Source organism: Apium graveolens, chromosome 8 (assembly GCF_009905375.1).
Source record: "Apium graveolens cultivar Ventura chromosome 8, ASM990537v1, whole genome shotgun sequence".
NCBI classification, from domain to species: Eukaryota; Viridiplantae; Streptophyta; class Magnoliopsida; order Apiales; family Apiaceae; genus Apium; species Apium graveolens.
In genome coordinates, this window is record NC_133654.1 from 23735290 (window position 1) to 23748966 (window position 13677).

Sequence of the window (13677 nt, forward strand, 5' to 3'; positions counted from 1 at the left end):
TAACTGAGATACAAGGAGAGAAACATTTGTAAGTTGTATTCTTAGCATTTCTCTGCACTCTTAGTTGTTCAACACTTGTAAGCAGCTGTGAGCTTTTTGCTACACAGAGTTCTCTCGATATATATTATATATCTCTGGTGGATACATTCAAATCCACCAGAAAGTTTTTAAAGACTTGTGTTTTTAGTTACTTGTGTTTTGATTCAATTGAAGTTATTATTCCGCACTCTGTAAATCAATTCACACTGATATATATATTTAAGTTAGAACAATTTTATTTAAGAAAAAGTTTCAAGAATTCTATTCAACCCCCCTTCTGTAATTCTTGTTGAATTGTTAAGGGACTAACAAAACATAATTGGTGTCTGCCCGGCTTCTATTTAATTTGTGGATGCTGAGTAGTATGATATACGTATATTGAAAGATAACATGTGCTAATTTCGTGTTGTCTGATTAGTTATCATAACCATCACATACTATGATCAAAGGCATAAACTTTGAACGAAGTATTTAATGAAGTTAGAATCTCATGTTTTATTTCAATTAAGTAACTTGATTTTTAATCTCGTAGTTAATTCATTCTAGCATAATTACTTTAGATAATCAACTCAATTTGATACTTGTCTTAGCAGTAAATAATAATCATACATTGTTGCATAAGTGCATATTATGAATTAAACCAATATTTGTGGGAACGAACTAAACTTAATCTTATACTACTTGTGACTGCGTACACTTGCGTGTTTTTGTACCAACAAGTTTTTGGCGCCGCTGCCGGGGATCGGTGTTAAATTTAGTTTATGTGCTTGTCATCAGTGGTCGTTAAAGTTCACTGACTCAGAATTATTTCTCTTACCAGTTTTACTTTGTTTTTGTGTTCAGGTATTCGATCGAGCGTGTATGCGAACACGTTCTCAATCTCATAAGGACACACTAAAAGAAGTAGAAATGGAAGTGATCATTGCAATGGGGGAAACAACTGCAGAAGCGAAAGCATTGAAAGATTATTCTCAACCAAAAATCAATGACATTCAGTCTAGCATTGTCAGACCATCCATTGCAGCTAATACCTTTCAAATCAAGCCTAACACGATTCAAATGGTACAGAATTCAGTCCAGTTTGGGGGTGCTCCAATGGAAGATCCCAATATGCACATTAGGGATTTCATCAAGATCTGTGACACCTTCAAGTTCAACGGTGTTTCGGAAGATGTCGTGAAACTGAGACTTTTCCCATATTCTCTGAGGGATAAAGCTAAGAGTTGGTTGCACTCTCTACCACCAGGTTTTATTGCGACATGGGAGGATCTTGCTCAGAAATTTCTTACTAAATTCTTCCATATGGCAAACACAGCTGCAATCAGGAATGCTCTTACTCAATTTGCACAACAGTTGGGAGAATCTTCATGTGAAGCTTGAGAGCACCACAAGGAGATGCTTAGGAAGTGTCTTCATCATGGAATGCCTAATTGGATGGTAATTAATTGATTCTATCACGGGCGGGGAGCACAGTCGAAACCAATGTTAGATGCAGTATCAGGAGGAGCTTTATGGGCTAAGAGCTATGAGAAAGCTTATGAGCTAATTGAAATGATAGCCACTAATGATTATAAAAACCCAATTCAGAGACTACCACAAGGCAAGGAAGCAGGTATTCTGGAGGTGGATACGACTACGGCTATAATGGCTCAGCTAAAGACGTTGACTATGAAAGTGGATTCTCTGGCTAAGTATGGAGTTCATCAGATAGCAAGTGTTTATGAGCTTTGTGCAGGTGCACATGCGATGAATCAATGTGCTATATCTAGTGAGTCGGCTCAGTTTGTGAGCAATTTTCAGAGACCACAACAACCAGTTCCTGCCACTTATCTTCCTAACAACAGAAACCACCCTGATTTCAGCCGGAGCAATTATCAGAGTGGTATGTAACATCCACAACATCCGTATCAGCAGTTTGGAGCCAAGCCATTCAACCCTCCTGGTTTTCAACAACAGTATGCACCAAGGCAACAATTTCAGCCACCGGTAATGCAACAACAATCTCATGGAAGTGCCGACAATTTTCTAATAAAAAATCTGAATTGGAGGAATTGAGGCTAATGTGTAAAATCCAAGCGGTTTCGATCAAAACTTTGGAGAATCAAATAGGACATATTGCTAATGCGCTGCTGAATCGACCACAAGAAACTCTTCCTAGTGATACGGAAGCTAACCCAGGCAAGAGGGAAGTTAAAGAACAGTTGAAAGCAATCACTTTGAGGTCTGGAAAGGTCGCTAATCATCAAAAATCAGAATCGGAAAATTTTCGGCAGAAGCCAAGCGCGCCCGCGCTCTATACAGGCGCGCCCGCGCCTGCCCCTGTACCAGAAATTGTAAATGTTGATGATGCAGCTTATTATAAGGATGGCAAAGTGGAAATGAAGAAAAATTTTGTTGAACACACTATTCCTGAGCAGAATACAGGAGACAATCAGGTCTATCCGCCTCCTCCATATCCTAAAAGACTTCAGAAGCAAAAGTTCGACAAGCAATTTGCCAAGTTTCTAGAGGTTTTCAAGAAATTGCATATTAACATACCTTTTGCGGAAGCTCTAGAGCAGATGCCAAGCTATGCTAAGTTCATGAAGGGTATTCTATCTCGGAAGTTGAAGCTTGAGGAGTTGGAAACCGTTGCTCTAATGGAAGAGTGCAGTGCAGTGCTGTAACAGAAACTGTCTCCAAAACTGAAAGATCCAGGAAGCTTCACGATACCATGCACAATTGGCGAGTTATCTTTCGATAAGTGTTTGTATGACTTGGGAGCTAGCATCAATCTGATGCCATTGTCTGTCTTTAGGAAACTTGGTCTGCCTGATCCAAAACCTACAAACATGTCCTTACAACTGGCTAATCGGTACATCACTTATCTGCGAGGTATAGTGGAGGATGTCTTGGTTAAGGTGGATAAACTCATCTTCCCTGCTGATTTTGTCATCCTAGAATTTGAGGAGGATAAGAAGATTCCTTTTATCTTTGAAAGACCATTCTTAGCTACAGGTCAAACTTTGATCGATGTGTAAAAGGAGAACTTATAATGAGGGTTCAGGATCAGGATGTCAGTTTTAATGGCTTCAACGCAATGAAATTCTCCACAGATGAAGAGGAGTGCTATAAGGTAGAGCTGGTCGACTATGTAGTGAATTTGGAGCTTGATCAATTGCTAAGGTCAGATACCTTAGAGAGAGCCTTAACAGGAGAATCTGATAATGAAGTCAAAGAAGGGGTTGAGCAACTTCAGTTTTTGAATGCATCTCCATGGAAGAGGAAGTTGGATTTGCCATTCGAGTCCCTTAGATTAGCATAGTTGAAAAATTCTCAGGAGCGTCTTAAACCATCTATTGAAGAAGCTCTCACATATGAGCTCAAACCACTGCCTGATCACTTGAGGTATGCTTTTTTAGGTGATGCATCTACTTCACCTGTTATTATTGTATCTAACCTTTCAGGTAGTGATAAAGACAAGCACTTACGAATTTTGAGAGAGTTTAAATCAGCAATCGGGTGGACTATAGCAAATATCAAGTGAATCAGCCCTTCTTATTGTATGCATAAAATTCTGCTTGTTGAAGGAAGTAAACCTACCGTTGAACATCAGAGAAGACTCAATCCTATCATGAAAGAGGTGACGAAGAAAGAAATTCTTAAATGGCTAGATGCAGGGATCATTTATCATATTTCAGACAGTTCACGTAGTGTGTGCCCAAGAAAGGAGGCATTACAGTTGTGGCTAACGAGAAGAATGAGCTCATCCCTACTTGGACAGTCACAGGATGAAGAGTATACATAGATTATTGAAAGCTGAATAAAGCCACCAGGAAGGATCATTTTTCGCTTCCATTCATCGATCAAATGCTTGGCAGGTTGGCTGGTCATGAGTATTATTGCCTTCTGGATGGGTACTCAGGCTATAACCAGATTTGCATTACCCCAAAAGATTAGGACAAGACCACTTTTACTTGTCCTTTTGGCATTTTCACTTCAAGTCGAGTTTCTTTCGGGCTCTGTGGAGCACCTGCTACTTTTCAGAGATGCATGATGGCCTTTCTATGACATGATTGGTATTAATGTGGAGGTGTTCATGGATGACTTTTCTGTTTTTGGGTCTTCTTATGATGAGTGCTTGCATAACCTGGGTTTGGTGCTGAAAAGGTGTGTTGAGACCAATCTGGTGCTTAACTGGGAAAAATGTCACTTCATGGTGTAACAGGGTATCATTCTTGGGCATAAGGTATCTAGCAAGGGGCTGGAAGTGGATAAGATGATAGTGGGGGCTATTGAAAATCTTCCTGCACCAATCTCAGTTAAAGGAATCCGCAGTTTTCTTGGGCATGCAGGTTTTTATCGGTGATTCATTAAAGACTTCTCCAAAATCTCTAAACCCTTGTACAATTTATTGGAGAAGGATGTTCCCTTCAAATTTGATGAAGACTGTTTAGCTGCTTTCGAGAGTTTGAAAAAGAGTTTGACTACAGCACCTGTTATTACTGCACCAGATTGGGATGATCCCTTCGAGATGATGTGTGATGCTAGCGACTTTGCAGTTGGAGCTGTTCTTGGTCAAAGAAAGAAGAACATTTTCTATATGGTTTATTATGCTAGTAAAACCCTTAATGGTGCTCAGATGAATTACACTACTACGGAGAAGGAGCTTTTAGAAATTGTTTACGGGTTCAAGAAATTCAGATCTTACTTGCTTGGGACAAAAGTGACGGTTTACACTGATCATTCTGCTATTAGATATCTGGTCTCGAAGAAAGATTCAAAACCTCTATTGATTCGATGGATTCTCTTGCTTCAGGAATTCAAGTTGGAAATCAAAGACAGGAAAGATATAATGAACCGTAAGGCGGTGATCGTCGTTCTTACTACAACTTGATTTTAGAAGTTTCACGTCAAGCTAAAGACGGAAAACAAGCGCTTCGTGGGAGGAAACCCATGCGTTTTTGGAGTATTGTCGCTTATAAGAAAAAAGTGAATTTTTTTTGCAGAAGCTCAGCGCGCCCGTGCCCTCTTTCAGTGCACCCGCGTTTGCCCACTGTTCAGAAAAAAAACAAACGCAGAGGACTTGATATAGGCTCTAGGTACTGCTTTTTGAGCCACTGGTGTCGAGGTTGATTGGTCGGTTTTTGAAGCTAGCATATTATATCCGCCGCCTGATTCTCCACCCGAGGAGGGTGATCCTGCCGACAGCTAGGTATGCTCTTGCTATTCTTATTATTGCCTTTAATAGGGTCATTGAATATTTTATGTTTGGGGGTATTTAAGGATTAGTAGTAGTAGAGTCGTGTTCATATAGGAATCATATTGCATGTGTAGTGGTAGTTCATTCATAATTTTGCATAATTATTCATATAGGCCATAATTGTTTGCATAATTGTTCATGCTTATTATGTGAGTCCATTTAGTTACATTTGCATAGTATATAGCATGATCCCGTAGGATGAGCTATTTTCGGTTTGTAGGTCGGTGTTGATTTGGGTGTTGTGATGATGATTAGAGGGATGATTAAGTTCTTATGAATTGACTTGCATGTCCAAAAGCAAAACCTATTCACAAGTCTCATCGGGTGCTTTTAGGTTAGATCAGAGCCATACTTGTTTGGTTGTTAAAATTTAATCACTTGTTTGCATTTAGAATGCTTGTTATTCCCTTGATGACGAATGAGCACTAAAATATAAATTGGGGAAACCAGGGATTTCATTGCTAGTTGTTAATAAAAGTTAGTCGTCAAAAGGCTAGTGGCCGCTCATATTTATGAGTAGTTTAGGGTTGGATGAGATGGAGCGAAACTTACTCATTCCAAAAAATTAAAAAAAAAGAAAAAAATATTGTTAGTATCTGATTATGCAGAATTGACCACGGGTGAGCTCTTTAATACTCGAGCAATTAAGTTCTAGGGGACTTTGTGCCTAGTGACCTAAGGCTTGTTCAGCCTGGGATCCGCTAACCTAACGCTCGCTACATGGGTATTATTGCATAAGTCTTTCGGGGCCTCATCTATTGCACGGTTAAATAAGCATTTGTGTTGATGTGTTTAGTGTTGTAGCACAAATCTTTGTCTAACTCCAGTGATGATGGAGGTGTTTTGGAGTCGTGATGTGTTAAGCGTATATTCTACTTATAAACTTGTGACTGTTTTGGCGAAGAATAAGATATGGTTTTGATCTAGTGTTGAAGTATTTCTGATAAGCAAAGCACACACTCACGCTTCTGTGCTTGTAAGTTAGTGCATTGAATTTAGTCGAGCTCTGTTTAGAGTTATTGCATTCTTAGGGATATTGGCTTATTGATTTAGTTATGGTTATTTCGAGGGGATATTTGCATTGTCATGTATTTGCATTCTTTCATTTAGTTGCATTCATGCATTAATAGTAGTAGTTGTCGAGTCTGTTTATGCTTGAGAACAAGCATCGATTTAAGTTTGGGGGTATGATAAGTGGATTTTATATCCATTTAGAATACTTCATATCGACTTAAGTTGATGATTTAACCTCAAGTATGTGGTATTTTTAATGTATTTTGTGTTGAGTATGTGCAGGGCTTTAGTTGGAGGCAGGAATGGACTTATATATGCTTTTATGTTGATAAGAGATCAAGAATTGAAGTGCGAGCGCTTGCGAGAAGATCAGAACGAGAAACAAGAAATCTGCAGAAAATTTTCCAGAAGCCAAGCGCGCCCGCGCTTGACTTAGGCGCGCCCGCGCTTGACTTAGGCGTGCCCGCGCTTGACTTAGGCGCGCCCGCGCCCTGTTTTCCAGAAGCAGAACTCGCCCACACTCCATACAAGCGCGCCCGCGCTAGGTCAGGTAGACAGAATCCCGATTTTAGTACGTTTTGGATATTTTGAGCGGCCAAGTCAACCCGGAGCATATAAATAAAGAAAAGGAGGCGAATTTAAAAAAAGAAGGAACAAAGGGAGAACTCTGGAAAACTAAAAGCACACAAGACGACTAAGAAGAAGAAGATTTAGTTCTATGTCATTTTTTTGTATTCTTCTAATTAGGCGATAATTTGGATGCTTGTTTCGGATTTGTTTTCTAAACCTTAATACTTTAATATTCTCTTGTTATATTCAGAACCTTTTTACTATCGTGTTTTCATCGAAACCCATGATGACGAGCTGTTCGATTATGAACTAATCGTTATTGTAGGCTTCTAACGGATATATTTATGGAGTTTACTAGTTGATTGCCTTAAAGTTTTCAGTGTGTGATGAATTATTGATTTCCTCGTATGGTTGTGCCTAATCTTCTTGGATGCGTAGCTAACAACTAAGTTGTATTGTTAATCTCTATTGAATGCGAAATTGGATATAGGGGTTTAGAACTTCCCATGCGAGCATAGGTTTATGGATGTTTTAACATGCATGATTCGTAGTGTAATTTTAACCATCTTACGCTGCCATATGTGATCTCAATGGATAACTTGCTCTTAAACTGTTATGTTTTCAAATCTTATAGACATATAGGGTCTAAACATAATTAGTGTCTGCCCAGCTTCTTTTAATTTGTGGATGTGACGGCCTCAACCCCGGGGTCAGGAGTTGATGTCATCAACAATCATGATTCAATCCAAATCATTAATAATACATAATCACGACCCCTTTACCAAGTCATTTGCCAGGTTTAAGTGTGATTTAGGTTACAACTAATAAAAACCAACTTACAACAATTATCTCGACGCGGCTAACTTAACACAGCAACTCAACAGACCACCCTTGGTCCAACACAACCATCTCAGAGGAATCTGACACGACGAGAACTGGAACTCTGCCCTGACTACCACAGAAGAATCTCCTAGGCATCTGCAATACATATATAAAACATTCTGCAAGGGTGAGGAATTGCTTGCTCAGCAGCACCACTATGTGAATAACAAGTAAAACAGTTTAAAGTAAAGCAGCTATAGGAACAAAATTCATAACTTGCCAAAAACATGTAAAATAGGTATAAACTGGATATCAAAACTAGCATGCTCTGATATAAAACAATTCCAGTCGTGTGCTGTGTATAATTACCAGAATCAAAGCTTAGCACGCTATTTCATTTTCACATCATTTGTTTCAATAAGTTGAGTTGTTAATCAATTTCAAAACTGAATCAATCAAATCTATTGGACGTTTAACGGGTAAGATAGCTGATCAGTCTACCCTCATCGGACATCGACTAGCAGCCATCCAGAAATAGAATGTGTTCCGGAACTTGGGAAAAGACTAGCTAGGTCTTTCCCCCACGCTGGACTAATCGGTTAAACAGAATGCCCAATACAATTAGCCACTTACGCAACCACATGCTGGGTCGTTACCGAATAACGGGCCTCTTACGCAACTCCAATAGATCAAATGAATTCCCTTTTTGCCTTTTTCCAAAATTCCACGACATAGGTGGATCAAAACCTTCCACGACATAGGTGGATTAAAACAGTCTCTTTATCCAGTTTCCAAAATCACCGTCACCTATCTCTTTTTAAAACCATTCTGTCACAGCACACTATTCAAAACTTCCTTTTATTTTAATCACGTTTAGAGATAGGTGTTTTCAGAAGTTACTTCTCCCCAAAACATAATTTTAAACAACATTTTCAAATACAGGGGATACGTAACTTAAAACATTTCTGTTCCATTACGAGATTAAAACATTAGCTATTCACATATAGTGAACCATAAAAGAATGGTCAGGGGTACTTGCCTTGCAGAGCTTTACAACTATTAGTAATCGACTCTGAGCCAACTCGGACGCTCAGGCTTTATCGCTTTACTATTTGACTATCCTAGATCCGACCTCAACGCTCAGGTCTTTCGCTTAGGAACCTCGCTGTGCTTGTCGACTGATCACTAGGTTATCCTTAGTTCGATATCAACTCTTGAGTCCTTCGACTAGAACCTACAGAGCCGAAATACCCTACGTTAGACGTCTAGGTATGCTTGACATATCCTCAATACCAATCCTACCCAAACGATAACAATCCCGACTCGTACTTGTATGCATTATTATAATACAATAACACACATAACAGTCAGGGTTCACATTCTCGAGAAATCGGTTCAGTGTTCATTTCCAAATAATATGTATACTCGTAATTTTACGAAATCAGGGTTATCGATTAGGCAAAATATTTCAACACATCGCACAATCAAGTTTTGTATAAAACATACATATATATAGGGTTATCGATTTTTATTTCACGAAATTACTCAAGAAATTTCCTGCAGAAATAAAATAAAAACATATTAAAATTTTAATTCGGTAAGCACACGCGCACAGCAACACGCCACAATCGAAAAGCAGAACACAGCCAAAACAGGCCGGAACCACAGAACGGCTACATAGCAGCTCCACCAAACACACACAAACTCACATAACACAATACACACATAACATATTACACACACAAATATCGCGACTGTACCAGGAAACAAGCCGGAAAATGATGCGGCCGAAAAACTTACCAAAGGTGGCGGAAGAAAGAAACGGAAAACAACAGAAAAGGAGTGGATGAGATAAAGATTAAAATGGAGAGATAGCGAAAGAGAAGAGATGAGAGACCATCGAGAGAGTGAGGCGCGTGGAAGAGAGGAACATAGGAGGAGGAGTAATGTTTCTGTGTGCGTGTGTTTGCTTTTTTTTGTTTTTTTCAACACATAGCAGAAATTCCGGAGAAGCTGCCACACATCACAGAATTAACAGGGTTGCAACACGTGTCCCATGCTTCACTGTAAACCCCAAATTTTATTCATATTTTGCAAAATAATGAATCATTGCGGGAATAAAATAATCCCAAAAAAAATTCCAAGTAAATTTTTGAAATATCACAAATAATTCAAAGTTATTAAAAATAAATTTTCCATAATTTTTAAAGTATTTTTGAAACGCAACTCGTACCCGCATTTGATAATTAACAAACCGAGCTGCATGTAAAACAAATTCAGAAAATCACGAAAATAGTCTTAAAATGTTATAAATATCCTGGAGTTTATAAAAACATAAATTTTGAAATTTTAAAATAATTTCTGAAATGCAATTTATATCCGCTTTTATCAATTAAACGAATCATTGCGCGGGTGAAACTAACTCCAAAAATTCCCAAAATAATTTTAAAATTCTCAGAATAATACGAACCTAATAAAATATAAGTTTCATAATTTTTGAAGATTTGTATAATTAAATATGGATTTTACTATTAAACACACTCAGAAAATCATTTAAAGATAAATAAATAATGAAATATTGATTTCTCAATTTTATAAAGTCCTAAAAATAATTATTGAAATTATAAAGTGATAAAAATAATTTTAGAGACAATCCAAATATTTATGGAAATAAAATGAAATAACACTATTTTTAACAACGGTACAAAATCATACAATTTATTAATTAACCACGCAATTCAATTCCATACACTAATAATCACAAACACATAGTGACAGAGTAATAACCCACTGACTGAACCCACACAAATATTTTATTTAATTATTTATTCCATAATTACACATTTAAATAATAATAAAAATATACGGGTCGTTATATCATTTCCCCCTTAAAAAGATTCTGTCCTCAGAATCTATCTTAACTAAATAAGTGAGGATATTTGTCAAGCATATTTGACTCTAACTTTTAAATAGGCTCTTCTATCCAAGGGTCTATTTAAACCATACTTAGTATAGCTATAAATTCATTCCTAGGGATTCGCTTTTTAACGAGCTAGAATTCAAATCGATCATTCCACGCCAAATAAAATTCGGATGAGAGCCCCTTGACTCTCAATCAACGACTTGGTTCAAATCAGGTACATACCGCTTTAACATTGACGCGTATAACATATTATTTATATATACATTGCAACTGCGGTGACAACATCAACTCATAGACAACTTTGCCTATATTTATCTATACCTCCAACGGTTCAATACATTTGGGACCCTACTTGTCCCTTCTATTCAAACTTAACCAATCTCTTTCAAGATGAAACGTTTACCCGCACCAACGATCCTAATTCTATATCCATATTCTTTCGATGCAATTCCGTTCTCTTTCTTTGTCTATCCCGAGTTGTCTCAACTCTTTTCCGAATCAACACCACTACACTCTTGATGTACTGACTTAGCTTAGGACTTAACAATATCTCTACTCCCAATTTCTCTCAATAGAGTGAGGATCCACGCTTATGTCCATACTAAACTTCGCAAGGTAGCATTCTCTTAACAATATATTAACTATTAGCATAGAATACTCAATCTATAGTAGGTGATTATTCCAGTTTCCTTTATAAACCCAACACATATTTCTTATATTTTCCGAATCATTTTCTCACTTTGACCCTTTATCTAAGGACGATAGGTAATACTGATTTTCAATTTAATTTCCAACATCCGATCGCTTCTTACTCATTTCCATCAGTTAAGGATGGGAAATAATCTTACATACTAGCTTCTCATCACCTTCAGATACTCAACTTCAATTCCCACAGTTTCCAATTCCTTTACTGATTCCTTAGCAATCTTAATCACATTTAATCATTTTTCTCTGCACGAGACATAAACCATTACACTGGCTCTGCTTAGATGTTTGTTAGTGAAATACTCAAATATTTTGTTATTTCTAACCAAAATTCATACTTTAAAACTTAGCGTATAATTGCTTCCCTTCTAATCTTCGTAGGAAAATCCTGGGGCGTTCTACACAAACTTTCTTAATCCTTAGACAGCTGGTAATGTTATCAATAAATACAATTCTTAAGTCAATCCCGTAGAAATCACACGCTCCATTAATTATGTCGCATAAATAACCAATTCTTTATAGAGGTTACCTATTCTTATTTATCATTTTTTTAAACTCCCGATAATTAGTACATAATCTCATAATTTCATTCCTCTTTCCAGCAACATCACTGGTGTACCCCTAGAGAACTATATCTGGTATGCTTACTTTCCTTTCTAATAACGTTTACCATTACCAACTAATTATTTCTTTCCACTGGCCTCCAGAGACTCTAGGGCATTTATTTATTACCCAATATTCTTCCAGCTTCAGTATTCTCTTCCTCGTATCTTTACAGATGGTGGATCCACCTTATGTCCTTGGCTTATTACTTCTTTTCTTGCATGATTGGAAGAATTCCCTATATTACTTCTGCATCCAGAAACTTACCTTACTATTGGATTCCATACACTTTACACATCGCTTCTTATAAAAACCACTACTTGACATAATACAGGACAACCAACTCAATCCTAAAATCACATCAGACCCCTCTAGCTCGGAGGGTGTCAGATCAACTGCAAGTACGTCCAATTTCTAAATGCTTGATTTCTTGGTTCTTTTGAAAGTTCTATCTCTAGCTGAGCTGGATGTTGGCCCTTGGGATGTAATATCTTGAATAACCGTTCTACAACTCCTTGCAATATGGCCACTCTTCCATAATTGTGATACATAACTCCTGCTTTTCTGGATTACATTCTGATGCATAATGACCCTTACGTCCATGCTTAAAACATCGCACCTTCTTCTTGTACGTACCACTAAGTCTCCTTTCACTGGGCTTGCAATCCACTGCTCACTTGACTGACTGGGCTGAAGTTGAAGCAACTGAAGTAGCACTAGATCTATCCTGAAATAAACTCTATCTCCGGAATCTCTTATTCATATTCCAGCCAAACCACTTCTCAAATCCTTGAATGGATTCTCATTGGTCTGCTCTATCCTTAACACCTTCTGACTTCCTTTTCTTATCACTTTCGTCTTTAACAGTCAACTTCTGGTCACTTTCCATTACCAGGGCAGCCTGTTCCATGGAGGAGTATGTCTTGAGTTGCAACGCCACAACTCCTCTGCAAATTTTAGGCTTCAACCCTTGTTGGAACCTCCTTGCCTTTTGACTCTCCGTACTTACATACTCAGGAACTAATCGGGCCAATTCTATAGACTTGGTCTCAAATTCCAATACACATTTTTTTCACCTTGTTTCAGGTCTAGAAACTCAATTTTCCTTTAACTCCGTACATAATCTGGGAAATACCTTTTCAAAAACAACTCAGAAAACCTAGCCCATGAAACAGGGCCTTCTCCTTCTAACGCTCTGGTTGACTCCCACCAATATTTCGCTTCATTCCCTCGGAAGTAGCTTACATAATCAGTCTTAAAATTAGCATTTACTTGGACAAGCCTGGAAGCTTTCTCCATCTCTTTTAACCATGCTCCAGCAGTTACTGGATTAGGTTCACTTTTAAACTCAAAGGGGTTAACATTCTGAAAAGATTTGAAACAAACACTTGGGTTTACTCCTTGCTGTTGTTGCTGTAACAGTAGTTACCGCCACTAAACCTGTTAGATTAACTACAACTGTTGTTGCTACGGCGGGCGCAACAAATCTAGAATTTCATTTATAGTTGAACCCTCCGCAAAACTACTACTATTTTCTTTAGACTGGGTAGCTTTCTTATGTGGCATTTTCTAGAGATATATAAATGAGTTTATTCAAAATATAACAAAATATTTAACAAAATATCACCGTTTTTAAATGGTGCATCTGTATCAGGAAAATTATGCCCAATAAATTACCCATGTCCTTAATATCGGGGTCCATGTACAAAAGAAATCTAGATTAATAGGACTAGCAATCATAGCAACAATGACAGTAGCA

At 37.8% G+C, this 13677-nt stretch overlaps 1 protein-coding gene and 1 non-coding gene across 2 annotated transcripts; one reads left to right on the forward strand and one right to left on the reverse strand.

Annotated features, from left to right (window-relative positions):
• Positions 1–1356: 1356 nt before the first annotated feature.
• LOC141681623 (small nucleolar RNA R71) lies at positions 1357–1463 on the reverse strand. Its single transcript, XR_012559050.1, has one exon. It is a non-coding gene; the product is annotated as a small nucleolar RNA R71 (small nucleolar RNA).
• Positions 1464–1521: 58 nt separating this feature from the next.
• Positions 1522–3343, forward strand: LOC141679397 (uncharacterized). Its single transcript, XM_074485899.1, has 4 exons — positions 1522–1921; positions 2020–2628; positions 2731–2913; positions 3063–3343. The coding sequence occupies exons 1-4, from the start codon at positions 1522–1524 to the stop codon at positions 3341–3343; spliced, it is 1473 nt and encodes a 490-aa protein (XP_074342000.1).
• Positions 3344–13677: the final 10334 nt, after the last annotated feature.